Here is a 24,728-nt window from a genome sequence, read left to right as displayed (position 1 = left end):
AATTGCTGTAAGTTCAAGGCCAGCCTGGTCTACAAAGCGAGTCCAGAACAGTCAAGGCTACACAGAGAAACCCTGTCTTGAAAAGCCAAAACCAAAACAAAACAAAGCAAAATAACTCTGGGTCGCGTTGTGGCTCATGGTGGGGAAATAACTGATTCCCCAGGAGAAGTAGATGTGGGGTACGTTACTAGGGAGATAGCTTCATTTCAGGAGCTTCATCTAGAGTGTACAGTGGATGGTGAACTTAATTGAGTAGCACAGGCAGGAGGTTAGGGGGTGAAGGGTATGGGCCTGGGTGGGCAGTATTGACCCCAGGCAGGAGGTTAGGGGGTGAAGGGTATGGGCCTGGGTGGGCAGTATTGACCCCAGGCAGGAGGTTGGGGGTGAAGGGTATGGGTCTGGGTGGGCAGTATTGACCCCAGGCAGGAGGTTAGGGGGTGAAGGGTATGGGCCTGGGTGGGCAGTACTGACCCCAGGCAAGAGGTTAGGGGTGAAGGGTATGGGCCTGGGTGGGCAGTACTGACCCCAGGCAGGAGGTTAGGGGTGAAGGGTATGGGCCTGGGTGGGCAGTATTGACCCCAGACAGGAGTTTGTGAGGTGAAGGGTATGGGCCTGGGTGGGCAGTATTGATCCCAGCCTCTCTGCTTCCTGTCTCACAGTGATCTCTTAGGAGGGCATCTCTCTCATGATCAGCAGCAGATGTTTCCTGCCTCCCCTTTTCTCTTCCACGGTGGTTGAGCCGGTATCCTCTACCAGTACCAGATACTGTTACAGCAGCCGGGGCCACATCATCAAACAGATTAGTCCTGCGCCTGTAAAACGGGTTCTAGACCCCTTATCTTCTGAAGCCCACATCTCACAAGCAGCTGTCATCTTCAGAGTTACTGTCTAGTCCACAATGGCTGCTGCAGCTCCAGCCATTGTGTTCACACCACAGGCTAGAGAAAAAGGAACAGCAAACGGCAAAGAGCCTACCTTACAGTTAAGACGCATTCGTTTTCTACTATCTTTTTTTTGGTTTTTGCTTTTTCGAGACAGTGTTTTTCTGTGTAACTCTGGCTATCCTGGACTCACTTTGTAGACCAGGCTGGCCTCGAACTCACAGAGATCCACCTGCCTTTGCCTCCCGAGTGCTGGGATTAAAGGCTTGAGCCACCATGCCCCGCTTTAATTTTTTTTTTTTTTTTTTTTAAACTTGGGGGCTGAGGATGTGGCTCAGTTGCTAGTGTTTGCTTAGCATATACAAAGCTCTGAGCTCCACCCCCAGGGCATCATAGATGAGGTGTGGTAGTACACAGTGTAGCCCCAGCACTGGAAAAGGTAGAAGCTGGAGGATCCAAAGTTCAAGGCCATCATTGGCTACATAGAGGGTTCATAGCTAGCCTGGGCTAGAGACTCTCTCTTAAGAAAAAAGAAGGAGCTGGGCGTGGTGGTGCACGCCTTTCATCCCAGCACTCGGGAGGCAGAGGCAAGTGGATTGATTTGAGTTCGAGGCCAGTCTGATCTACAGAGTAAGTCTAGGATAGCCAGGGCTACACAGAGAAACCCTGTCTTGAAAAACCAAAACAAAGGGGCTGGAGGGATGGCTCAGCGGTTAAGGGCACTGACTGCTCTTCCAGCAACCACATGATGGCTCACAACCATCTATCATGTGATTTGATGCCCTCTTCTGACCTGCAGGTGTGCATGCAGGCAGAGCACTGTATACACAATAATAAAAATAACTAAAAAAAAGAAAGAAAGAAAGAAAGAAAAACCAAACCAAAAACCAAAAAAAAAAAACAAACCTGGGTTTGGTGACGCACGTCTTTAATCCCAGCACTCTGGAGGTAGAGGCAGGAGGATCTCTGTAAGTTCGAGACAAGCCTGCTCTACAAAGCGAGTCCAGGACAGCCAAGTTTACACAGAGAAACCCTGTCTCGGAAAAAAAAAAAAGAAAGAAAGAAAAAAAGGGGGGGCAGAGTAAAAAGAAAGAAAAGCCTTGGCTTTGTTAGTTAATTAAAAGAACTAAGAGAGGCCAGCGAAGACGGTTAATATAACCTTGTTAATCATTCAGCTGATGGGCATATGAGATCTTTCCAGCTTGGAGATAATATAAATGAGTAAACATGTCTAGGGAACTCTTAGATAGGTCTCTTTTTAAAAAGTGTGTGTGGCGGGGAGGGTGTGTGTGGGGCGCAGGGGAGGTTTGCACATATACCCATGGGTGCGCATGCAGTTAGTGCGTGTGTCTGGAAAGGCTCAGGGACGTCAACGTTTTCTGTTGCTTTCCCCTTTATTCATTAAGGCAAGGGTCTCCCAAATGAACCCAGAGTTCACCTAAGACAGCTGATCTCGCTAGCCAGCCTGCGCCATGGATCTCCTGTCTCAGTCGTCAGAGTGCTGAAGTACAGGTCCGTGCCACATCCCTCACAATTCACATACACGCTACAGATCTGAACGCCAACCCGCATACGTGGGCAATAAGAACTTTTTCACTGATCCATCTCCGTGCCCTCTTTTCTTTCTTTCTTTCTTTTTTTTTTTTTTGCACGGGGGGGGGGAATGGTGGAGGGGGGGACAGAGGCTGGACATTTTTATCCATTATATCCCCAGGAGTGGGATTTCTGGGTCACAGGTTAGGTGTCTACTTAGTATCCATAGAGTGGCAAACCATCTCTGGACAGAGCCACAAGCCTTTATGTTCCCCCAGCAGACCCATCAAGGATGCTTTCAGCATCCTGACTGCTTAAGCCATGCACATGAGATGCGAGAATCGGAAACGGATCGCGCGTCTGGACACTTTCCCGCAGGAGCAGGGCCACTGAGGACCCAAGGCATCAGCTAACGGGCTCTCCTTGAGTTTTGTGGGACAGGCAAAGCTTATTAACCTTAGCCCCGGTTTCAGTGGACCGTGTGATCATTTTCTCTCTGCCTGTAACTCAAACCATGGAGATGAGGCAGAGGAAAGGTGGCCTTGGGAAGGGGAGTCTGTGCCAAGCTCCTTCATGACACGCATTCATTATGCACAACGCCCATCACCTTGCCAGACACAGTGGGGAAGAGGAAGGGTGTGGAAGTTTCCATTCCTGTTCTCTCAATCTCTTGATCTCAGTCTCATTCACAACACGGGCAGCAGCTCTTCCTTTGATGTGAAGGCAGGTGCACAGGTCTGAGGCCTGCCTTTTGACCTTTGCACTTTATTCTGCCTACTCTCTCTGGGTCATCTCAGCTGATCCATGATTTCAGTTGACACCACACCTCCCTCCACTCACCTCCAGAGGTCCCAGAGATGAGTTTTGTGCATACCTCCACCCTCCAGTCCTCTCCGCTCCTGATTTCCGTGCCTCCCATCGTTGGAGGTTGGTCTGGTCTGCACAAATGAGCAGGCTCACGTACCCCAAAATGTTTGTAACCTTGTCTTAAACCTTGATCCTGTTTGACCAATAAAAAGCCACCGCACCTGAGCAGGGCAAATGAGATGGGCGTGGCTAAGGTTCTAGGGCTTTTGGGAAAGAGACTGGAAGAGAGGAGAGGAGAGAAAGAAAGGAAGCCTGTGCCATGGCCAGCATGGACGGAGATTTGGCCCAGATGATGATGATAATTAGAAAGTATTTGGAATTATGGATGGGAGGTAGATCAATAGAAATTGTTGGAAGCAGATGGCACGGGATTGGGGCAGGGTATGGGATACCTGCCCATAAGGGAGGAAGTTTAGGGGATTAATATCTGCCCTGCCCCAGGTTAACCAAGGCTATTTTAAAATATAACAGGTGTTAGCCAGGCGGTACACACCCCCTGGCAGATCTGTGAGGACATATCCAGAGTTTAATAAAGAGGGAAGTCCCACGTTAGATTTGAGCTGTACCATCCCTTGGCCTTGGGACCTAGACTGAACAAAAAGGAGGAAGTCAGCCCACCCTGTTCTGTTCCTTGGTCTTTCCATATGTGAGGAGTGCTAGCTGCTTCAGGCCACCATGAACTCTGCCATGCCTTCCTGCTGTCATGGATTGGACTCTGTGTCCCCAAGCAAACCCCTTCTTCCTTAAGTTGCTTTTGTTGCCTGTTTTGTCCCAGTAATGAGAAAGGAGACAGGTAACCATGCATTAGTTAAGTTGCAGCAGGCAACTTAACCACAGCTTTTGAATGCATGGAGTGAAGGGACAGGAAAATGGTACCCTGGTTTCATCTTTCTCATGTCATGACCTCCCTGGTGATACTAGTTTTAAAACTTTATTTTATTTGGGATATTTACTGCCCCTACCTCCCTTCTCTACTCCAGTCCCTTCTGACACCCCAACACTAGGTATGAGAGAAAGAAGGTTAGTGGAGAGTGGGGGTGTAGACCACTTTACTTCTCCTGGCTGTTTAGGGTAGATTGAAGCCCCCCTCTCCCTCTCTCTCTCTCTCTCTCTCTCTCTCTCTCTCTCTCTCTCTCTGTGTCTGTCTCTGTGTCTCTGTCCATCCGTCTGTCTCTCTGGGAGTAACATTTATGTCCTTCACGCATTCCTCAAAGCCTTCTCTCCATCTGTCCTCCTCCAAGCTAAGACCTTCTCTCTCTCTCTCTCTCTCTCAGCTCTCATATTTATACCCTCCCAGAGTCCTCAGAATTAAACTAACTGCAGCTGGCAAAGACCCCAACCCTCTCCATACAGCACCAGGCAGGCCTTTACCAGCTGCCAAAGACCATGCCCCACATGAGGCAATTATCAGCTGTGGACAAACTAAAGCCCAAACTGAAATCCCTCACTTGGGATTAAAACAGAAACATGTTTACATAACACAACTGAGTTTTTAACGAAACCAAAACTTCCATTTTATACCTCCCATGCTGCTAGATGAATCCAACTGAAAGCAAGAGCCCAGGGGGCCCATGGAAACTGTGCAGACAGGTCGGCCTTCTCAGAGCAAATCAAGAACTACCAGGATGGAGGAATCAACAGGAAGTACCTCACAGCAGAAGCCACCTCTCGCTCCCCTTCTCATTCCTGAGATTGAACACGTGACCTGGTCTAGACTGTTGGGATATCCCACGCCCCCTTTCAAGAAAATGATTTAGTGATGCAATGAGACCTAGACCAGTGAGATACAGGATGAGACTTTGCTGGCAGTGTAGAGGAAGGAAACATTTAAGAGGTGGAGTGAAAAGGCTAAGAACGGATGGCATAGCTTGAGCCCCTGGCCTTTTCTGTTATGCCAACTAACGTGCTCTTGTGTTAAATTACTTAGAGGAGAGGGGAGAGGATTGAGGGGGAGGAAGAAGGGGGGGAGAAAAGAGAGTGGCCAATAACTTTAAAATTTTTACTGGAAAGACCAACGCTAGCTGCCTATACATATCAGCATGCCTCTACGTTCGCTATTTTTGTGCAATGCTCTTCCCACCTGCGCTACCTACAAAAGCCCTCTCCAGATACTTCCTGAACGTCAAAGCCCTTCCTGACACGGCATGTGGACTTGTACCTTCCTCTTCCTGCTTGCCAGCATACCACTGGCACATGTACTGTATCATAATCCCTGTCTCCTCTCTTGGTAAACGCCTTGAACTGTCCCTTAAAAGCTCAACCCCCAGCACAGGGACTTGATGATGGAGGGAAACAGGTATACGAGGTTCACCCAGGCTTTTAACTTAGAAAGGCTCTTCCTGTACTCCTATACAAGCAGGGGTAGGGAATGCAGCAGTTCCCAGACACGCTGACCTAAAACTCCATTGTGTGTATGGGTGATATACACATGTCTGTGTGTTTGCAGCACACATGCACATGAGTGTGGAGGCCAGAAATTGATCTTGTGTGTCTTTCTCAACTATTCCGCCATTTACTTTTTTTGAGACATAGTCTCTCGTTGACCCCGATATTTTACCAACTGAGCCATTTCAGAAACTGCTGTTAAGAGGACTTCAGAGGAGGAAAAATGACCACGGTTCCTAGTGTGACTCTGACTATAGAAGTTTGCTCTCCATTCTTTGATGAAAAAAGTGAAGAGCGTTAACCTATTAAGTTAAGACTGGTTAGGAGTCACCCGGTGGGAAGCTGCAGAAATTACTTAAAGCAAGAGGGATACAACTCTACGACCCTGGTAGGGACACTGTAGGAAGCCAGCGGTCCTCCTTAAATCTAACACTGATGAGGATGCTACGAATTTTTCTGCATTTTGTGCCTATGACCCTCGCTGAATGACAACGCTGTGTCCTTGACTTTGACGACCCCCCCCCCCTCTTGTTTCACTTATCCTAGGAAGGGTCTTGAGTGAGGTAAAAAGAGCTAATTTAACTTTTACTTCCTTATTTATTTTTACTTGGAAGGGCAGTCGTGTGGCGGTCAGAGAACACTTTGCAGGAGTTGGTTCTCTCCTTTCCACCAGGTGGGTCCCGGGTTGGGAGCATGCGCTGTCAGCGCTGAACCTTATCGCTGGCTAGCAGAGCAGATTCCTTCTAGCGGGAGCTGAGACAAGTTCTCCAGCGCTGGACCCGCCACCCAGTTTGTGAACTGAAGGAAGAAGGCACCATTATTGCCTACCAGGCTGGTCTCAGCAACAGTAATTAAAATAACGCAGCGGTGTCAACCAGCCTCGGTGCTACCACTCGGGTAGACCTTGGCCTCGACATAATTAATGTCCCATTGTCCCTATGAGGGGACAACACTGGCTGTGCGTGGAAAGGCAAAGGCAAATATCATTAATATTGTACATCTGTGCAGGGGTGCATTGGAGGGAGGGGTGGGGCGGGTGCAGTCACACACCTGGTGACACCCACAGCTCAGGCCACGTCGCTGTCGTCTCTGCTGAGCCACCGGGGCTGCGGGGCGCGGTCGGGTATATCCGGCAGGCGGATTCCCGGGAGGGTTACCCAGGGTGAAGCTCCCAGGAACCAGCCCTGAGAAGGTTCCTAGAATCCCCGCTAGCTGTTTCTGTCACTGTCACGTGAGGTCAGCAGGAAGACAGAGCAGAGGTTTCTGGGTCGCGGCGGATAGGAAGGGGTCGTCCAAAGTCCAATATGGGAGGTCACACAAAGCCTCTGCCTTAGGGTTCCGGCTCAAGCCCCTCACAGCCAGGGAGGGCCCCAGAGCCTAGAGGAGAAGGCGAGTGCGCGCGCGCATGGAACCCGCCCCGCCCCCGGGAGCCCCGCCCCCACCCCGCAACTCCCGCCTACCCAGCTGTGAGCCCCGCCCCCTGCCTTGCGCCGGCGCAGCTCGCCCTCTCGGCGGGAGGAACCGGGCGGGGGGTGGGGGGGGCGGTAAGCAAGGCGCGCGGGTCCGGGAGCGCGCGCGACGCCGGCAACCTCGCTCGGGCCCAGGTCACCGCCCGCGTCCCCGGCAGAGGCGGCCGCTGCGGCCGGCGTCGAGGGCGTGGTGGCTCCGGGTAGTGGGGGCACTGTCCGCCCCTGGCTGCTCTTGTTGCCCCCGGTCCTCTCCCCTTGAGTGCACAGGTGAGTATCCCCCCTTCGCAGGGCGGGGCCGGCTTGCAGCAGCACGGAGCCCGTTTGCAGCGCCGCTAGCTGAAGGATCCCCAGGACCCCTGAAAGTTAAAGCTAGCAACAGCTCCCAGAGCTCCCCTAGTCGCTGCTAAGGGCCAGCCGCCTGGTCTCCAGTGTCTTCCCAGGCGGCTTCGGCTTCGGGGTGACGTTCTGCAAAACACCCCCTCGCCCCCAAGTCCTTCCTACTCCACCAGCAATTTCTCCAATCGACTTCTTGAAAGATGGCAGGCCCAATTTCCCCCCACCCTCCGCCCTCCAGGACAGGAAAGGTGTGGCCAGGAAAACTAGGTGGCGGCAGCAGGTGGAAGCCCCACACCCCTCCCTCTGCCCCTCCCCCAGGATGCAGGAATCATCTGCTGCCCTGGCTTCTGGAAACTTGTCGTCCGTCTCCTCTCCTGAACCGACGCGCCTTCGGTAGCGGTCTGTTTTCAGGTTGCGGGGTTCCAGCTTCTGTGCGAAATCTCATCCTCTCCTCTGAGGGATTAAGATTCTAGCGGCTCACGTCAACGTTTCAGATTCAAACTAGGATTATTTAGAATGATGTTTTAGTGTAGGGTTTAAAAAAACAAAAACAAAACATCGTTTTCCCATATTGAACGCTGTCTAGCAAAACACGTTTACTTGAACTTTTCGTAGAAGTCTTTCAGTTGCTGTTTCATCTGAGAAGTAATTGATCGTCTGTAGCTGTGATTAGCGATTACTTTAAAAATGTTATTTTAAGTACTGGGTGTGGAGCCAGGCATAATGACACATGCCTTTAATCCCAGCACTCCAGAGGCAGAGGCAGGCAGATCACTGTGAGTTCGAGGCCAGCCTGGTCTACAAAGCGAGTCCAGGATAGCCAAGGCTAACACAGACCCTGTCTCAAAAAAACAAAAAATAAAAGAACTGGGTGTGGCACCTGAGCAGTTGAGAGGCTAAGTCTGGACTACATAATCAGGCCCTGTCCAAGACAAAAAAACAAAAAACCCTCCCATTTTCACATTATGCAATTACCTCTGGTCCAGTATATCAAACTGTAAAACCAGTATTTGGTCCTGTGAGCTGGCTAGCAGGTACAGACACTTGCAGCCTGATGCTGGAGTTCCTGCATCTGGGAAACACACGTGGTAGAAGGAGAGAACCAACCCCTGCAAGTTGTCCTTTGACCTCCACCTGAGTGACAGGATTTGTTTTGTTTCTTGTTTGTTTGTTTGTTTGTTTTGAAATGGGGTTTCTCTGTGCAGCCTTATCTGTCCCGGACTCACTTTATAGACCAGGCTGGCATCGAACTCACAGCGATCCACCTGCCTCTGCCTCCCAGATGCTGGGATTACAAGCGGGTACCACCGTGCCTGGCCTGAGTGACATGTTTTAAGGTTTGAAAACCTTGAAGTGTTCGGCTAATAAATGAAAAATCAGTGCTGCATAATGCTACAGGAAATGTGGGTCCAACGGGGGTAAAGGCCAGGAAAAGGCCACTGGGCCTTTGTATAAGCCTTACAGGATTTTCTGTTACAACAAAATGCATATGTTAGCCATTTCTGCTGCCTGTGCTATGGTGGCTGTTTGTAAGTTCAGTTTACTGAGCCCTTCCCACTTTCCTTGGGCTCATACAAAATGCTAGCCATACCCCCCCCACACCCCCTTTGTTTGTCATCACTCAGGTTTCTTTTTCCCTTCCTAGGGTCCTTACCACAAACAAACTCACCTCATACTTGTGTTAATCACTGAGCTTGGCTGTGTGCAGAGAGTTATTCTGACTATGGGCTTTAATTCTCTTAACATCTTTATTGAGTGAAAGACTATTATTGTCTGCATCTTGTACTTGAGGAGCCAAGTGCAGAACCAAAGCAAGGCTTGGTGAGATTGTTCGAGGGGTAAAGGCACTTGCTGCCAAGCCTAACACAGCCTGAGTTCCGCAGGGTAGGAGGAGAGAACTGATTCCTGAAAGCTGTCCTCTGTCTCTCTCATTCATGCCATGCCATGTGCATGTGTGCACATGCACACACACACACCACTAAACACAGGTAGGTAGTGTGTCTGAGCAGAGTCCTGTGGGTCCAGAGTTCAGTGTTGAAGATCTGAAGGTGGACCCCGACCCTTCTGGGGATACCTGAGGATCACCCAGATGTGTTCTCAGCTCTGTGCATCTCCACGGCCTGCCCTTTTAAATAATATAAATGTGTACGTCTTGGAACAAAACTACTTAGGGATAATCTAAAACCTTTCATCTGGGCTTGGCGAGATAGGCCTGTAATCCTAGCTCATGGGGAAACTGAGGCAAAAGCATCAAAAGTTCAAGACCACTGAGGCTAACAGAGGGTATTCAAAGCCAGGCTGAACAACTTTTTGTTTTGTTTTTGTTGTTGTTTTTGAGACAGAGTTTCTCTTTATAGCCTTAGCTGTCCTGGACTCACTTTATAGACCAGGCTGGCCTCGAACTCACAGCAATCCGACTGCCTCTGCCTCCAAGTGCTGGGATTAAAGGTGTGCGCCACCACTCCGGGCCTACCTGAACAACTTAATGAGATTCTGTCACTCTGTCTCAAAATATGTATTAAAAAGAGGGGTGGGAAACAGCATTAGAACCTTTGCCTGGTCTATAGGAGGCCCTGGGTCCAATCCTTAGTGGCACAATAAATGAGTAATTTTAAAGGAAAAGTCATTATTGTGGCCAGTACTAGGATAATTAACAAAATTGGAATATTTTTTACTGTGCAAGAAAGCAATCTTGCTCTTATATGCTGACTTGGAAGTGTATGTACTATCCTTTTTAATAGTTTCGGAGAGAGAGCGATGAAGGTAAAAGTCAGTTGGGTACCTCTAGGTAAAATGTGTTTTTATGTTGGACATAGTATTTCACTCTGTAACCCAAACAGGCCTGGAGTTCACTGTGTAACCCAGTCGAACCCTGAACTCTTGGCAATTCTTCTGTCTCGGGCTGTTGAATACCAACATTACAGACATGAGCCACCCTGCCGAAGCCCATTTTTATCGTTTCCTTTTGAAATTGTTTCAAAAGAAAGTTACCCCAAAGTTGAAGATAGAAAAACAGGAAATGAAGGTATAACATTCTAAATCAAGCAAAGGATTGTTTCCTACACTCTGTTTCTTATTTTATTCTTTGACATACTGGAGGGAGAACCTTGAAACAAAGAAATAATTATCAAAAATAGACAAGGACTGGGGCTGAGTGTAGTAGTAGAGGATGGGCCTAGTATGGGCAAGGCTATGGGCTTGAGGCTTAGTGATGCTCATCGGTAAGCAGAACAGGGGCTGGTTTCCTCCCTCCCACTCCCACTGAATGAGCTCTGCCCAGAACTGGTCTGGAACCCACTCCCGATGTAACCAGGCCGGCCTGGAACTCAGTGGAAATCCACTGGCCTCTGCCTCCTGAGTGCTGGAATTAGACGCACGAGCTATCATGCCCAGCTTTCTCACATCTTTTAAGAGGGGAATAAATAATAAACAGATGGGGGAGGGTCACAAAAAAAAAAAAGAAAGAAAGAAAAACAAAACCAGTAATGCCTCGAATAGACAAGCTGCAAAAGAGCCCACTTTGGACCCTCAAGGATAAGCTAGGTGATTGGTTACGTCATTTCCTGAACTGAACGCCTTTAGCAGCTTTCTGACGTTTCTGTCCCTCACTTCGTGCATGCACACCTGGTGCCTGGCTGCACCCCATTCTTTGCCTGCTGGTATCCTCCAAGGCCTCTTTGGGAGCCCAGATCTCATTCCTTACAGAACTGAAGTTTGTTTGTTTGTTTTGTTTTGTTTTGTGTCAGTGCTGACATGCCAGTGGCATGGGGGCATAGCGCGCAACTCAGTGCTGTCCGCTTTCGTCAGCAGCCCTTACTGGGTAGCTGTTGAGTTGGAAGCTGGCAGGGCCTGGGAATTTAAAGGGCTGGGCAGTCTGGTAGCTAGGAGTGATTTTTTTTTTTTCAAGTGGTCACATAAGCTTAGGCCAGAGAAGAGAGCAGAGCGTTGTGAGAACACAGCGTCTTCCTGCTGCCACCACAGTGAGACACTTTCCTGGGATGCTCGCGCCGGATACCCAGGTAGATATATGTTTGGCACAAAGCTCAACTAAGCGTAAAACTAAGGGAAAGGTCCAATCCGCAAATATGGTCATCTACGGATCAGTCACTGTTACAGGTAGAGGTAGGAGCCACCAAGGGGCAGCTCGGAATTTCTTGGGGACATGGTACATTTCCAGACTTCCCATCCTGTGTAGTGCAGATTTAGCTCCTGTTTTCTCCGTGGCTTTGGTGCTGTCCTTTTAGCTTAGGAGCAGTCCTGTGAGGTGCAAGATGGTACTGGCACATGGGGGACACAGAGGAGCAGGAACCCAAGTTGAATACTAAGAGGCTAAAGGCTCCAGAGGGGACAGGGCTGAAACCACCCAGGTGACCCAAGTGCAAAGAGTGACAGAGACAGATGAGTGAAGGAAGATGTGCACTGCAGGTTCCGGTGTTTAGGAAGGTTTTGCTGTGCTGTCAGTAGTGAGGGAGAGAGTGGCAGCTGCCTGAGGGGTCTGAGCCCCGGGGTGAGTGGAGTGGAGGAGGTGAGCCCACTCTCCAGGTGGGACGAGCAGCCAAGAAGCAGGTGGATGGAGGTAAGGTGGACCAGATGGTGGCGGTCCCAACAGGAACAGGCGCATGTGCCGAGTAAGACGAGCAGGCGGAGGAGTGGATACTGTGGCAGACAGTAGGAGGAAGCCCTGTAGGGGAACTCTTTGCTCTGGTGTCCCCCAGTACATGGCAGTAGGTGCCCAGATAGTGACAGAAACAAATAGAGTTTTGTTGTTGTTGTTTTTTTTTTTTTTTTAAGATTGTCTTGAGCTGGACGGTAGTAGCATACACCTTTAATCCCAGAACTCGGGAGGCAGAGGCAGGTGGATCGCTGTGAATTTGAGGCCAGTGTGGTCTACATAGTGAGTCCAGGACAGCCAAGGCTACACAGAGAAACCCTGTCTCAAAAAAAAAAAAAAAAACACACACACACACACACAAAGATTGTCTTGAGAACTTTAGAATAATGGGAAATTCAGCCATTTTTATCCCATAGTTAATAAGCAGCAGGAAGCATGTTTTGTACAAGTAAGCAATGTGTCAGCAGCCTGTGTCCTTACCCATGAAAGGCTAACTGGCAAGTGCAGCCATGGTAACCTTGATCACCCAATGTCCCTGTCACCTGTGGGTTCTCTTCAGTCCCATCTCCCCATCTTGAAATATGTCATGTCCAAAGAGTGTGGCGTGGTCCCCTGAAGAGACACGGCCAGATTGTGCCCCAGGCTTTTACAAAGGGACGGTGTCAGCTCTAGGCCTCTGACTTTTAACTGCATGACGACGTCCCAGAGTTCAGAAGTATGTCCTCTCGATGGTCCCCCAGCCTAAGCTGTGTGCTGTCCTCGCCCGCACGGCGTGTTCATGAGCACCCATCAAAGCTTAGTTACTGAAGAGTCTGCGCAGGAAAAGGCACGCTGGCTAAGAAGGCAGCCAGCCTTACAGAAGGCATTCGGGGTGCAGATGGCGAGCAGATCGTGTGGGTGTGATCCTGCTGGGCCACTTCCAGTGTTTTCCACCTAAAACCCAAAACAAATATGGGAAGGCCGCCCCGGCTCCCACCTTCCCTCTCTCTGCTTGTAAACTCAAGTACATGCTGCCGTGATAGCGTCACAGCATCCTTTTCATCCTGCTTTCACTGGAAAGCATGCGCTTTTTTTTTTTTTTTTTTTTTTTGGCCTCTTCATATTTCATTGCCCCATAAAATCTGCTAAGCAAATCAGATTTGTGGATGGGAAATCCACTTAGGGGAACTGGAGCTAACTTAAATGTTGATTGATCTTTCCTGGATAAAGTCGTTTGGCTTGATGAATTGCTGCCTTGAGAAATAGATTGACTGCTGCCACATGACAAGGCCGTCCCATCTTTCCTTATTTATTTATTTTAGCAGTGTCTGGCAGACATCCCAGCTAGCCGTTTTACCCGCAGAGAAGATGCTGCGAGACAGCGTGAAATCTTGGCATGACAGCCAGTCAGACCTCTGTAGCAGTGACCAGGAAGAGGAGGAGGAGATGGTCTTCGGTGAAAATGAGGACGACTTGGAAGAGATGATGGACCTAAGTGATTTGCCCACCTCACTCTTCGCTTGCAGTGTCCACGAGGCGGTGTTCGAGGTCCAAGAGCAGAAGGTAGGCACGCGCCCTGGTCCTGCGCACGCGCCCTGGTCCTGTGCTCACACCGTGGGAAGCAAAGCATAGATAGCTTTGGTCCCTGGGCCTGTGAAACGAAATACATAAAGTGTGTGCCGCTCTGCACCCCTCACTGTGTCTAAGGAGCATCTCAGTCGGCCACTGACAGGTGCACTTCAGAGCCAGCGCCCTCCCCGCTGCCCCCCAACTGCACTGCGGAGCTCTGAATGAAGGCTTGGAGATGATAAGTATAGCCACATTTTGTGTATGTGATGTGTTTCTGTCATATCCACCTTTTGTGCCTTTCCTACTTCCACTAATTTCTTCTTTACCCAACATGCTCCTGTAGTTTAGGACAAGATCTTACTCTAGCCCAGGCGCCGCTGGCTGTGTGGCCCAGGCTGGCCTGGGATTGGCTGTATGGCCCAGGCTGGCCTGGGATTGGCTGTGTGGGCCTGGAACTTCCAGTGAGCCTCCCAGCTCTAACTCCTGAATGCTGGGATGTGTCCCAGGAATATGTCAACACCCAGCCTCCAAGCGCATGACTTTATTTGGGCTGGCAGTTCTTCCTCCTTGTGCACTCACTAAAGAAGGAATTAAGGTTATTTTTTCCAGTGCTTATTGCAAGTAGGCAATTAAGACTAAGTATTATCTTTTTTTCTTTTTGGTTTTCCGAGACAGGGTTTCTCTATGTAACAGAGCCCTGGCTGTCCTAGACTCTCTTTGTAGACCAGGCTAACCTTGAACTCACAGAGATCTGACTGCCTCTGCCTCCCAAGTGCTGGGATTAAAGGTTTACACCACCACCACCACCGGCAGGACTAAGTATTATCTTATTGTTAACATTTCTTGTATTAATTTCTATGGGTTTAAAGGTAAAATAGATTATCTTTTTTGAATCACTATTTACTTGGAGAGAGAGAGAGAGAGAGAGAGAGAGAGACACTGAGACACTATCGTGACTTCATAAAAGCCTACATACCATTTTTTTTCTTCCTTTCTTTGAGACATAGTCTCACTCTGTGGTCCAGACTGGCATCTGGGCAATCGTCCTCAGCCTCCTGAGCACTGGGAATACAGGTAAAAGCCACCACTCCTGACTCCGCCCTTAAATGTTCTAGTGTGTCAGCAAAGAATTTTCCTTTCAGTGAGTGGCATTCTCACTCTAGCCCAGGCAGGGCTTCCCTTCCAGTGTCTTTCAGAACAGAGCCAGATATACTCAAATGCCTACAGTGTAAGGCTCCATGGCAGTTAGGCTGGGGGACAGAGTGCGAGTTACACAGCTTCTGAGTCCCTGGTGTACAGTCCTGTGGTGGATGTCGCTCAGGGGTCGGGTACAGAATGGGAAGAGCACAGGAAGCATTGGAAGTCCATTGAGAGATCCGAGGAGGCAAGTTCACAGCCAGGTTCCGGCCTCGCATAAGGGCATGCGGCAGTGGGGAAGAGCTGTGAGACTTAGGATGTCAGCAAGGAAAAGAAAGGACGCGTTAGCCAGAGGAAAGCACACGCTGGGAAGCCTAGTTAGGACACGCGTTCTATACGGTTGGCACAACAGGCCGTAAGTGCCCAAGTCAGGGACGCATGGCTGGGGAGGTGGTTGCTGGGCCTTCCTGCAGAGCACCCTGATGCCCAAGTGGAGGAGCTGCCCTTCTGGAGGGTGGAGTCCCCAGGGCTTCTGAGCAGAGGGTGGCCATCAAACCAGTACTGGGCATATGAGTGCCCGGGGGGGGGGGGGGAGAGGCAGGGGTCCTGTCTGGAGATGAGAGCCTATGCAGCTGGGGGTGAGGGGGGGGAATAGTCAGCCACAGAGGATTTCCTTGCAGGGTGCTTTATTTTACAAAGGCTGTGTCTTTGCCCAGTTCAGCCACAGTTTAGAGGTCCAGAGTCATCCATCCTGCTTGCTCATCTGCCTGAGACCTCCGGCTTTCATGCCAGAGCCAGTTGGTTTGTTACCTAAGAACGCACATGTAGCTAACCCAGCCCTCTTACCTAGCAGTGGATGCAGTATCTCCAGGTTCAATCAGTCGCTGAACTGCTTGACCAGTTATTCCGTTAAAGAGTTGCATCTTATGCCAGGTGTGGTGGCGCACACCTTTAATCTCAGTACTTGGGAGGCAGAGGCAGGCAGATCACCGTGAGTTGGAGGCCAGCCTGGTCTACGTAGTGAGTTCCAAGCCAGCCAGGGTTATGTAGAGAGAGCCTGTCTCAAAGAAAAAAGAAAAAAAAAAGGTTGTTTCAATAGTGAATATTTACAGGTGTTCGACATTCGTAAGCAACGCAGTATGAAAACTGTTTGCCTTGTACTCGGTGTGGTAGGTCATCTACAGGTGGCTTTACTTACTGGGAGAAGTCAGCCAGTTCTTTGCAAATACTGCCCTGTTTCTGTCAGGCACTTACTGTAGAAGCATTTCAGATCTGAGGGGATCTTAGGGCCACGTTATCTTAAATTTATAACCTCAAGATTTCTTTGGGGGCAGTGAGATGGCTCGGTGGGAAAATGCGTTTGCTGCTTAGTGATGCCAGGCTGGTCATAGCCTCCCTGAAAACCCAAAGAAAGTGAAAGGTGAGCGTGAATGTCACGTGGCTCTGCGACCTCCACGTGAGTGCCATGGCTTCCACACCCAGCCACTCACATAACTCACTCATGCACACAAATAACAGCAAATACACATTTCAAGTTTCAAAGGGAATTCTTGGGAGAAACTTCACACAGAGCAGTAGGGTACATACTGCCTGAGAAATTCTTGACTGGGCAGAAGATTGAGTTCTTGTTGGTTTGCTTTTGTTCTTTGTTTGTTTTTTGTTTTCCTGTGATTATGTGAGTGGATCCCCAAAGAAACCAGATGAGCGTAATGGGCCTCGGAACAGGAGTTGAAGGCGGTTGTGAACCACCTGATGTGAGTGCTGGAAAATGATCTCAGTCATCTGCAAGAACAGCAAATGTTACCAACCACTAAAACGGATCTTCCCTGGTTTTTATTTTTAAAACCATTTGAGGGTTAACCCTGTTTCATCTCATATCTCCTCGTGTGTGTGTGTGTGTGTGTGTGTGTGTGTGTGTGTGTGTGTGTGTGTGTCCACACATGCGTGTGCTCCAGTGGTTTTTGGGGTTTTGTTTTGTTTAGTTAATTTTGGTTTTTTGAGACAGGGTTTCTCTGTGTAGTCCTGGCTGCCCTGGACTCACTTTATAGACCAGGCTGGCCTCGAACTCACCTGCCTCTCCCTCCTGAGTGCTGGGACTAAAGGCATACGCCACCATGCCTGACTGTGTTCTCGTGTCTTGGGGTTACTATTACTGTAATATTACACATGACCAAAAGCAGCCCCGGGAGGACAGGGTCTGTTCGGCTTACACTTCCCATCACTGTCCGTCACTGAAGGAAGCCAGCACAGGAACGCCAACGGGGCAGGAACCTGGAGGCAGGAGCTGATGCAGAGGCCATGGAGGGGTGCTGCTTACTGCCTTGCTCCTCGTGGCTTGCTCAGCCTGCTTTCTTTTAGAACCCAGCATTACCTGGACTGTGTGAAACCCAGTCTTTAAAAATGGAAATAAAAAACAAAAGGTGGGAAGTGATTCCTCTGTGTTATATTGTGGGCACATGCCAAGGAGGGTTGTTGTTCAGATTCGAAGGGGAAGAAGTCGTAGGAGACTGCACACACAGTGTGTCAGACTTAAGCGTGGGAACAAATGCCTAGAACTATGAAGGAAACAGGGGAAGCTCAGCCCCAGATGCCAGAGACAGTCTTTGAAGGGGACAGCACACACAACTGGGTACACTGGTGACTTGACAGTGGAATGCTCTTGTTCTGTATGTACCCATGTGTGGGCTGTTTTATACATCATGCTATTTTATGACCTTTCACTGCAGTATCTAACAAAGCCAGCCGTTTTATGTCACTGCAGATTGCAGAGGTGAGCATGTAAGTCACAGGGTGTCAACCCTGAGAAAAGTAGCATCACATGGGGAGTCTGGCCTGGCCGTTTCTCTTTAGCGGGCTTCCGTGTTAACAGGGATGCTTTGTTCTTCTCCCTGCCTTTCTGCTCGCCTTGCAGGAGAGGTTTGAAGCTCTGTTCGCCCTCTACGATGAGCAGGTCACATTCCAGCTCTTCAAGAGCTTTCGCCGCGTGAGGATCAACTTCAGCAAGCCGGAGGCCGCAGCCAGAGCACGGATAGAGCTCCACGAGAGGGAATTCCATGGCCGGAAGCTGAAGCTTTACTTCGCACAGGTACGGTGAGCCCTGTGGCGGTGAGCCCTGTGACGGTGAGCCCTGTGACGGTGAGCCCTGTGGCGGTGAGCCCTGTGGCGGTGAGCCCTGTGGCGGTGAGCCCTGTGACGGTGAGCTCTGTGACGGTGAGCCCTGTGGCGGTGAGCCCTGTGACGGTGAGCCCTGTGGCGGTGAGCCCTGTGGCGGTGAGCCCTGTGGCGGTGAGCCCTGTGGCGGTGAGCCCTGTGACGGTGAGCCCTGTGGCGGTGAGCCCTGTGACGGTGAGCCCTGTGGCGGTGAGCCCTGTGACGGTGAGCCCTGTGGCGGTGAGCCCTGTGACGGTGAGCCCTGTGGCGGTGAGCCCTGTGACGGTGAGCCCTGTGGCGGTGAGCCCTGTGACGGTGAGCCCTGTGGCGGTGAGCCCTGTGGCGGTGAGCCCTGTGACGGTGAGCCCTGTGGCGGTGAGCCCTGTGGCGGTGAGCCCTGTGACGGTGAGCCCTGTGACGGTGAGCCCTGTGACGGTGAGCCCTGTGACGGTGAGCCCTGTGACGGTGAGCCCTGTGACGGTGAGCCCTGTGGCGGTGAGCCCTGTGACGGTGAGCCCTGTGACGGTGAGCCCTGTGACGGTGAGCCCTGTGACGGTGAGCCCTGTGGCGGTGAGCTCTGTGACGGTGAGCCCTGTGGCGGTGAGCCCTGTGGCGGTGAGCCCTGTGACGGTGAGCCCTGTGGCGGTGAGCCCTGTGGCGGCGCCGCCTCACAGCTGCTTCTCCGCTCACAGCCCTTTACAGTTCTCCCTTCAGTGTGAAGTCAGCAGCCACGTGCGCCGGTGATGTAATGGTTTTTTTTCTTACTTTACACATGCGTGATTTCATTTATTTTAGGAGCATATTAAGCCTCTGCCTTTGTTTTGCTGAGACTGGTAGTTACAGGATTCATTTTTTTCCCCAGCAGTTTGGTTCAACCAGGGCTCTGCGAAGGGGTAAATCCTGGGGAATTAAATGTCCTGTGCATCTAAAGTGGCACTTAGGATGTGACATCCATAGGAGAACAGAGAAGAAAACCTTCAAGGGCCATCAAGATGACCCAGTTAAAGGCGCTTGCCACCTTGTGTGATGGCCTGCGTTTGATCCCTAGAACCCATACATGATGGAAGGAAAGGACCAATCAGTGACCTCCAGCCTCCAAGATCTCTTCCGAGCCTGGACCTTAGCAGTGTGTTAGGCAGCTGCCCCTCCTGAATTAGTTAGGGTTACTATTACTGGGAGGAACCCCTGCCCCCCATGACCAAAAGCAACTTGGAGACAAAGAGTTTACATATCTTTTGGATCACCACTCACTGAGGGGAAACCAAGGCAAGAACTCAGCCTGGGCAGGAGCTTGGAGGCAGGAGCTGATGCTGAGGACGTGGAGGGGTGCTGCTTGCTGGAGTTCTCCATCTGGTTTGCTCAGCCTCCTTTCTACGGTACCCAGGCCCACAGCCTGCGGTGGTATCACCCACAGTGAGCTGGGCCCTCCCACATCAGTCAGTAATTAAGGAAATGCGCTACAGGCTCGCCTGAAGTCCTACCTTACAGGCGTTTTCTCAGCTGAGGTTCCCTCCTCCTGATGACTACAGCTTGCATCAAGTTGACGTAAAACCAGCCAGTACCCACTGTGACCAATAGCTGAGATGACCAGAGTACAGGAGAGAAGGCTTGGCTCCGGGTTGGAAGTTTCCAGTCCACATGAGACTGGCCTGTAGTGGGGCAGCACACGGAGGCAGAGCAAGTTCTTCACCTCGTTCATGGCAAACAGGAACAGTAAGGGGCCGGGGTCCCCGTGACTAAAGACGCCCCCCTGCCCCTTTCCCTCCTAACGGCTCTTAGTTTCAGCTCTCGGGAAAGCTAGCCTCTATCTTCCACATAGAGCCCAGATCACAGGCATAGTTACTGCTGTTGTTTCTTTGTCCATCTGTTTATACATTTATTCTTTTTGTTTTGTTTTTCTTGTTTTGTTTTTTGAGACAGGGTTTCTCTGTGTAGCCTTGGCTGTCCTGGACTCACTTTGTAGACCGGGCTGGCCTCGAACTCACGGCGATCCACCTGCCTCTGCCTCCCGAGTGCTGGGATTAAAGGCATGCGCCACGACTGCTCGGCTTTATACGTTTATTCTTTCACTCAACTCAGACTTATCAAGGATCCGGTGCCTGTGGCTTTGTGCGGTGAGCCGGTCCCAGTCTGCTGGAAGATCTCAGACAGCTTTAGAGACATGTGTACACCCCTCTAAGAAAGTAACAATCATCATAAAGATGGAAATGAAATCCCTACAGTGGTGGCGCCCGCCTTTAATCCCAGACTCAGGAGGCAGAGGCAGGCAGATCTGTGAGTTCGAGGCCAGCCTGGCCTACAGAGTATGTTCTAGGACAACCAGGGCTACACAGAGAGACCCTGTCTCAGAAACAACAGCAGCATCATTAACAGCAGAAGGATGGAGATGACGGAGGTGCAGACTCTCACGAGCATGTCTTCCCTCAGGTGCAGGTGTCCGGGGAGGCTCGGGACAAGTCCTACTTACTGCCACCACAGCCCACCAAACAGTTCCTCATCTCCCCACCAGCCTCGCCCCCAGTGGGCTGGAAGCAGAGTGAAGACGCCATGCCAGTCATCAACTATGACCTACTCTGTGCCGTCTCCAAGCTGGGGCCAGGTAATGGATTCTGCTTTGCTCTTTGAGGCCCCGGAACTTTGTGTGTTGGGGACCATGTTCAGTAGGGGGTGTAGAGCCCGGCAACACTAGCACTGTCCAGTGGACACTGTGGTCTCACCAGCAACAACAGCGACACTATCCAGTGACACTGTGGTCACACCAGCAATAGCAGCACTGTCCAGTGGACACTGTGGTCGCACCAGCAATGGCAGCACTGTGATTTATAGAGTGGCAGGCCCGTTCGGTTAGCATGATGGACAGGACTCAGTGTGTACTGTGAAATATCACCTGAAAATGAGAAAAGGAGAGTTGTTGTTTTGTTTTGTTTTGTTTTTGTCTTCTAAGACTAGCTTTGTAGATGAGGCTAGCCTTGAACTCACAGTGATCCGCCTGCCTCTGCCTTTTGAGTGCTGGGATTACCAGTGTGCTAAGAGGAGTCTGCCCTGAAGGTGCCTGCCGTGCTTGGATTTTAATGCCCAGGGCCCAAGACAGTGGGATCTCTGGAGGGCATGGTGGCCCTTGACTTTAACAGCATTTGGGAGGCAGAGGAGGCCAGCTTGCTGGGCTGCCTGTGGAGGAAAAAAAAGAGGGGGAGGTGTTTCTTTTCTTCTTTTTTTTCCAAGACAAGGTCTCTGTGTTAGCCTTGGCTGTCCTGGCTTTGTAGACCAGACTGGCCTTGAATTCACAGTGATCTGTCTTTTTTTTTTTTTAAGATTTATTTATTATTATGTATACAGTCTGCTTGTACCCCTGCAGGCCAGAAGAGGGCATCAGATCACATGCCAACATGTGGTTGATGGGAATTGAACTCAGGACCTCTGAGTCAGCAGTCATTTCCCTTAACCACTGAGCCATCTCTCCAGCCAAGATTTCTTAATAACAAAACAAACTAAACCTCTGGCACAGGATAGAGAAATAAACCTACCTGGGCGTCACATGCCTATAATGGGAGCACTTGGGAGATGGAAGCAGAAAAATTAGCGTTCAGGGTCAGCCTGAGCCACAGCAGCAAGTTTCTGCTTGGCCCAGATTTCATGAGACTCAGTCTCAAAAAGAAAAAGAAAAAGAAAAAAAAGATGAGCAACCACTAAATGAATTAGTAGGAGTTAGGAAACAGAAGAACTTAATTCCTTCTGTTGGCTGTAAGGCTCCTCCTTGCACTTACAGGGGAGAAATACGAACTGCACGCAGGAACGGAGTCTACCCCCAGCGTGGTGGTGCACGTCTGTGAAAGCGAAACCGAAGAGGAAGAAGACACAAAAAACCCAAAACAGAAAATCACGCAGACGCGGCGCCCGGAAGGTCCCACGGCAGCGGCACTGAGTGAGCGGCTGGACTGTGCCCTGTGAGCCAGCCTCTGCACATGCGTGCCTCCCGCCACTCCTGCTGCGCCTGCTCTGGGTGGGGCACAGCCCCGCGATGTCACCACATCCATCCAGCAGCTGGGCCAGCCTTGCCTCACCAGGCCAAATGTGGGGAGAAGTAGCAGATTTGGCCAGCTGTTTGAAATTTTGAACAATGTTCTAAATGGCACTCTAAGTGGCAGGGTTAGCCACCACCATGCGGCACCTGTCCCATCCCCCAGAATTATTAGTTCCCTTGAACTTAAAGAGCGTTGGGTACCAAAGGCCAGAACTAGAGTCACCCAGTGCACTACGATATTTTTACAGATTTAAAAATTAGTCTTACAATTTCAGTGATTCGGTGTGGTATTTTTGTACTGGTGTGGCCGTGTCTAACAAATACATTGAGCAAAGGCTGAATGTTGGCACTTCAGCGTCCATGAGGGGTTTTTTTGTTTTTTGTTTTTTGTTTTCACAAAAAGAAACCTGAGCTACAAAATCATTTGTAGAAGTCGTTTTTCTGAAGTATTTTTCCACCGGCCTTGGGGATGAAATGCCAAATGAATGGGGTTATCAGATCCTAACGGCACGGCAGGCATGCTCCTGGCCGCCCCTCACTAGCCCTCTTAATGTGGCAGGCGGTGAGGCGATGCCCAGAGCCCTGCTCTCCGTGCAGCCCTTCCAGGCCTGGGCCCTGCAGAGGAAAGGGGCCTTTGCGAGCGGGCTGTGTCACCGGGGAGCCTGGCTGTGTCACTGGGGAACCTGGCTGATGGTTTTATGGTTCCAGCCTCTGGAGCAGCAGCTCTTCAGGTCTTATCTTGTGCGCCCTGCTGCTGGCTTGCTGTTGTTTACGTTTTCCTGTGCTGTGCGTGTATCCGTGGCTGGTAGTCAATCTTCAACTTTAGAGTATAAAGGTAAGACTTTCAGAAGAGCACTTTAAATTGGGGGAGAGTCTTTTGGTTTGTGTGTGTGTGTGTGTCTTTGAAGACAGGGTTTTACTTCATAGCTAGCTGGCCTCAAACCTTCTGTGATCCTCCTGCCTCAGCCTCCCCCCAAGTGGGAGTTACAGGGTGGGCACCATGCACTTGAAATGTTTCCTTTCAGGTTTTTCAGCTGTTTGGAAAGGGGGGAAATCACCTGTACATTCCCCCTATGGATTAAGGAGAGGAATCATACTTTTCTTTTTCTTTCTCTTTTTTTTTGGGGGGGGGGAGGGCTGGGTGTTACGTTTTTTTGTTTGTTTGGCCTTTGCTTTTTTGAGGGTTTTGTTGTTGTTGTTGGGACATGGTTTCACACTCGCTGTGTAGCCCAAGCTGGCCTTGAGCCCGAGACGGATCTCTCCTTCCTCGGCCTCTGCGCGTTGGGATTGCAGGCATGCCCTGTGCAGTTCGTGCTACCCTTGTTGATGGCAGTCTCCACCTTGGCTGGCAGTTGGCATTCGGACAGGATTGCGTCATGCCCTTGAGGATGTGTCGTTTGACCCTCCCTAGGTCCGGGCCGCACGGGACTGCTGTCCCTCCTGCAGAAGGCTCCCTCCTGCCTAAGAGTGCTGTGCTACAGGTGGCCAGCTGGCTCCACCCATTGGCGCTGCCTTGCACAGCAAGTACTCAGAGCTGGCTGGTGGGTATGAAGGGACTGGACGTAGAACCGAGAAAGGGACCTAACAGCAACTGCAGAGAAAGACAGATGGAGAAACTGAAGCCTTAATAGCTGTGTGTAGCCAGCGTTCGCTACTTTGTGGGTTCTTCTTTCTTCCACTCTTTTTCTTCTGTCCTTTCAACCTCCTAACACTAGATATGAAAGGACGAAGGATAGAGAGGAAAGAAAAGAGATCCCTGTATAAAGTTGGGGCTCAGAAAGGGAGTGACGTCATCCTTAAATTACTTGCTGCTGATTAGGGGAGTCCAGCTCCCTGGGGCAAGTGTGAGCTTCACTGTCAGGATAAACTACAACCAACAGCAACCACCAACCCCCCTGAACCACCAACAACAACCAGCCCCACTCCTCTGGGCCCTAACATTTATATACCCTCCAAAAAGTCCCCAGAATCCCCAAACATCACACAGTCACAGAAGCTATCCCCAGCTGGCAAAACCACGCCTCTGCGAGAGCACAAGGCAAGTCATACTCAGCTGCTGCCAAGCAGCCCCATAGCCCACACCTGCAAGTACGATTCCATCCAGCCTGGTCCATTGGATCCAAATCATCATCTGCCAGGTTAAGTGGCAGGCACTCCATAATTATGCAAGGGTTTTGTTTTGAGGAGACATCTCACTATGTTGCCTACGCTGGTCTCAAACTTCAGGCCTCAATGGATCCTCCCAACTGATTGGACCCAGGCACAGGCCCCTGTACCCAGCTCTGTTTTGCAATTCTGAGCTCAGCAGTTTGCTTCTTGTGATTTCAGGATAGACCCTAGCTGCCAGTAAGTATATTTTCAACAGTTCAGAAGTTTTTGTGTTCCCCATAATGCAATACATATTTTATCTGGTTTTGGTTTTGTTTTTGTTTTTCGACATAGGGTTTCTCTGTGTAGCCTTGGACTCACTTTGTAGACCAGACTGGCCTCCAACTCACAGTGATCTGCCTGTCTTTGCCTTTCTGTGTGCTGGGTTGAAGGTGTACTCAGTAAGGGGACAGTTCTTTGCCATTTTCAGAAATTCTGTGTCACTGGGCGGTGGTGGTGCACGCCTTTAATCCCAGTACTGGGAAGCAGAGGCAGGTGGATCTCTGAGTTTGAGGCCACCCTGGTCTATAGAATTAGTTCCAGGACAGCCAAGGCTACACAGAGAAACCCTGTCTCAAAAAAACCCTAAAAAAATAGAAAGAAAGAAATTCTATCTCTAAAAATATTTTCAAAATAAGAAT

The 24,728-nt window shown here is 50.3% G+C and overlaps 1 protein-coding gene across 1 annotated transcript; it reads left to right on the top strand.

Annotated features, from left to right (window-relative positions):
• The first annotated feature begins 13,356 nt into the window (after positions 1-13,356).
• Rcan3 (RCAN family member 3) lies at positions 13,357-21,866 on the top strand. Its single transcript, XM_051171905.1, has 4 exons — positions 13,357-13,625; positions 17,680-17,853; positions 20,346-20,517; positions 21,685-21,866. The coding sequence occupies exons 1-4, from the start codon at positions 13,431-13,433 to the stop codon at positions 21,864-21,866; spliced, it is 723 nt and encodes a 240-aa protein (XP_051027862.1). The 5' UTR covers positions 13,357-13,430.
• The last annotated feature ends 2,862 nt before the right edge of the window (positions 21,867-24,728 follow it).

Source organism: Acomys russatus, chromosome 29 (assembly GCF_903995435.1).
Source record: "Acomys russatus chromosome 29, mAcoRus1.1, whole genome shotgun sequence".
NCBI lineage: Eukaryota > Metazoa > Chordata > Mammalia > Rodentia > Muridae > Acomys > Acomys russatus.
Note: the sequence above shows the minus strand (reverse complement) of the source record. Positions and strands in the feature narration are given on the sequence as shown.

Coding starts and splice junctions, on each gene's coding strand:
- Rcan3 (XM_051171905.1), top strand. CDS start 13,431: ATGCTGCGAGACAGCGTGAAATCTTGGCATGACAGCCAGTCAGACCTC. Junction 13,626..17,679: donor TCGAGGTCCAAGAGCAGAAG/GTAGGCACGCGC, acceptor CTCGCCTTGCAG/GAGAGGTTTGAAGCTCTGTT. Junction 17,854..20,345: donor TGAAGCTTTACTTCGCACAG/GTACGGTGAGCC, acceptor GTCTTCCCTCAG/GTGCAGGTGTCCGGGGAGGC.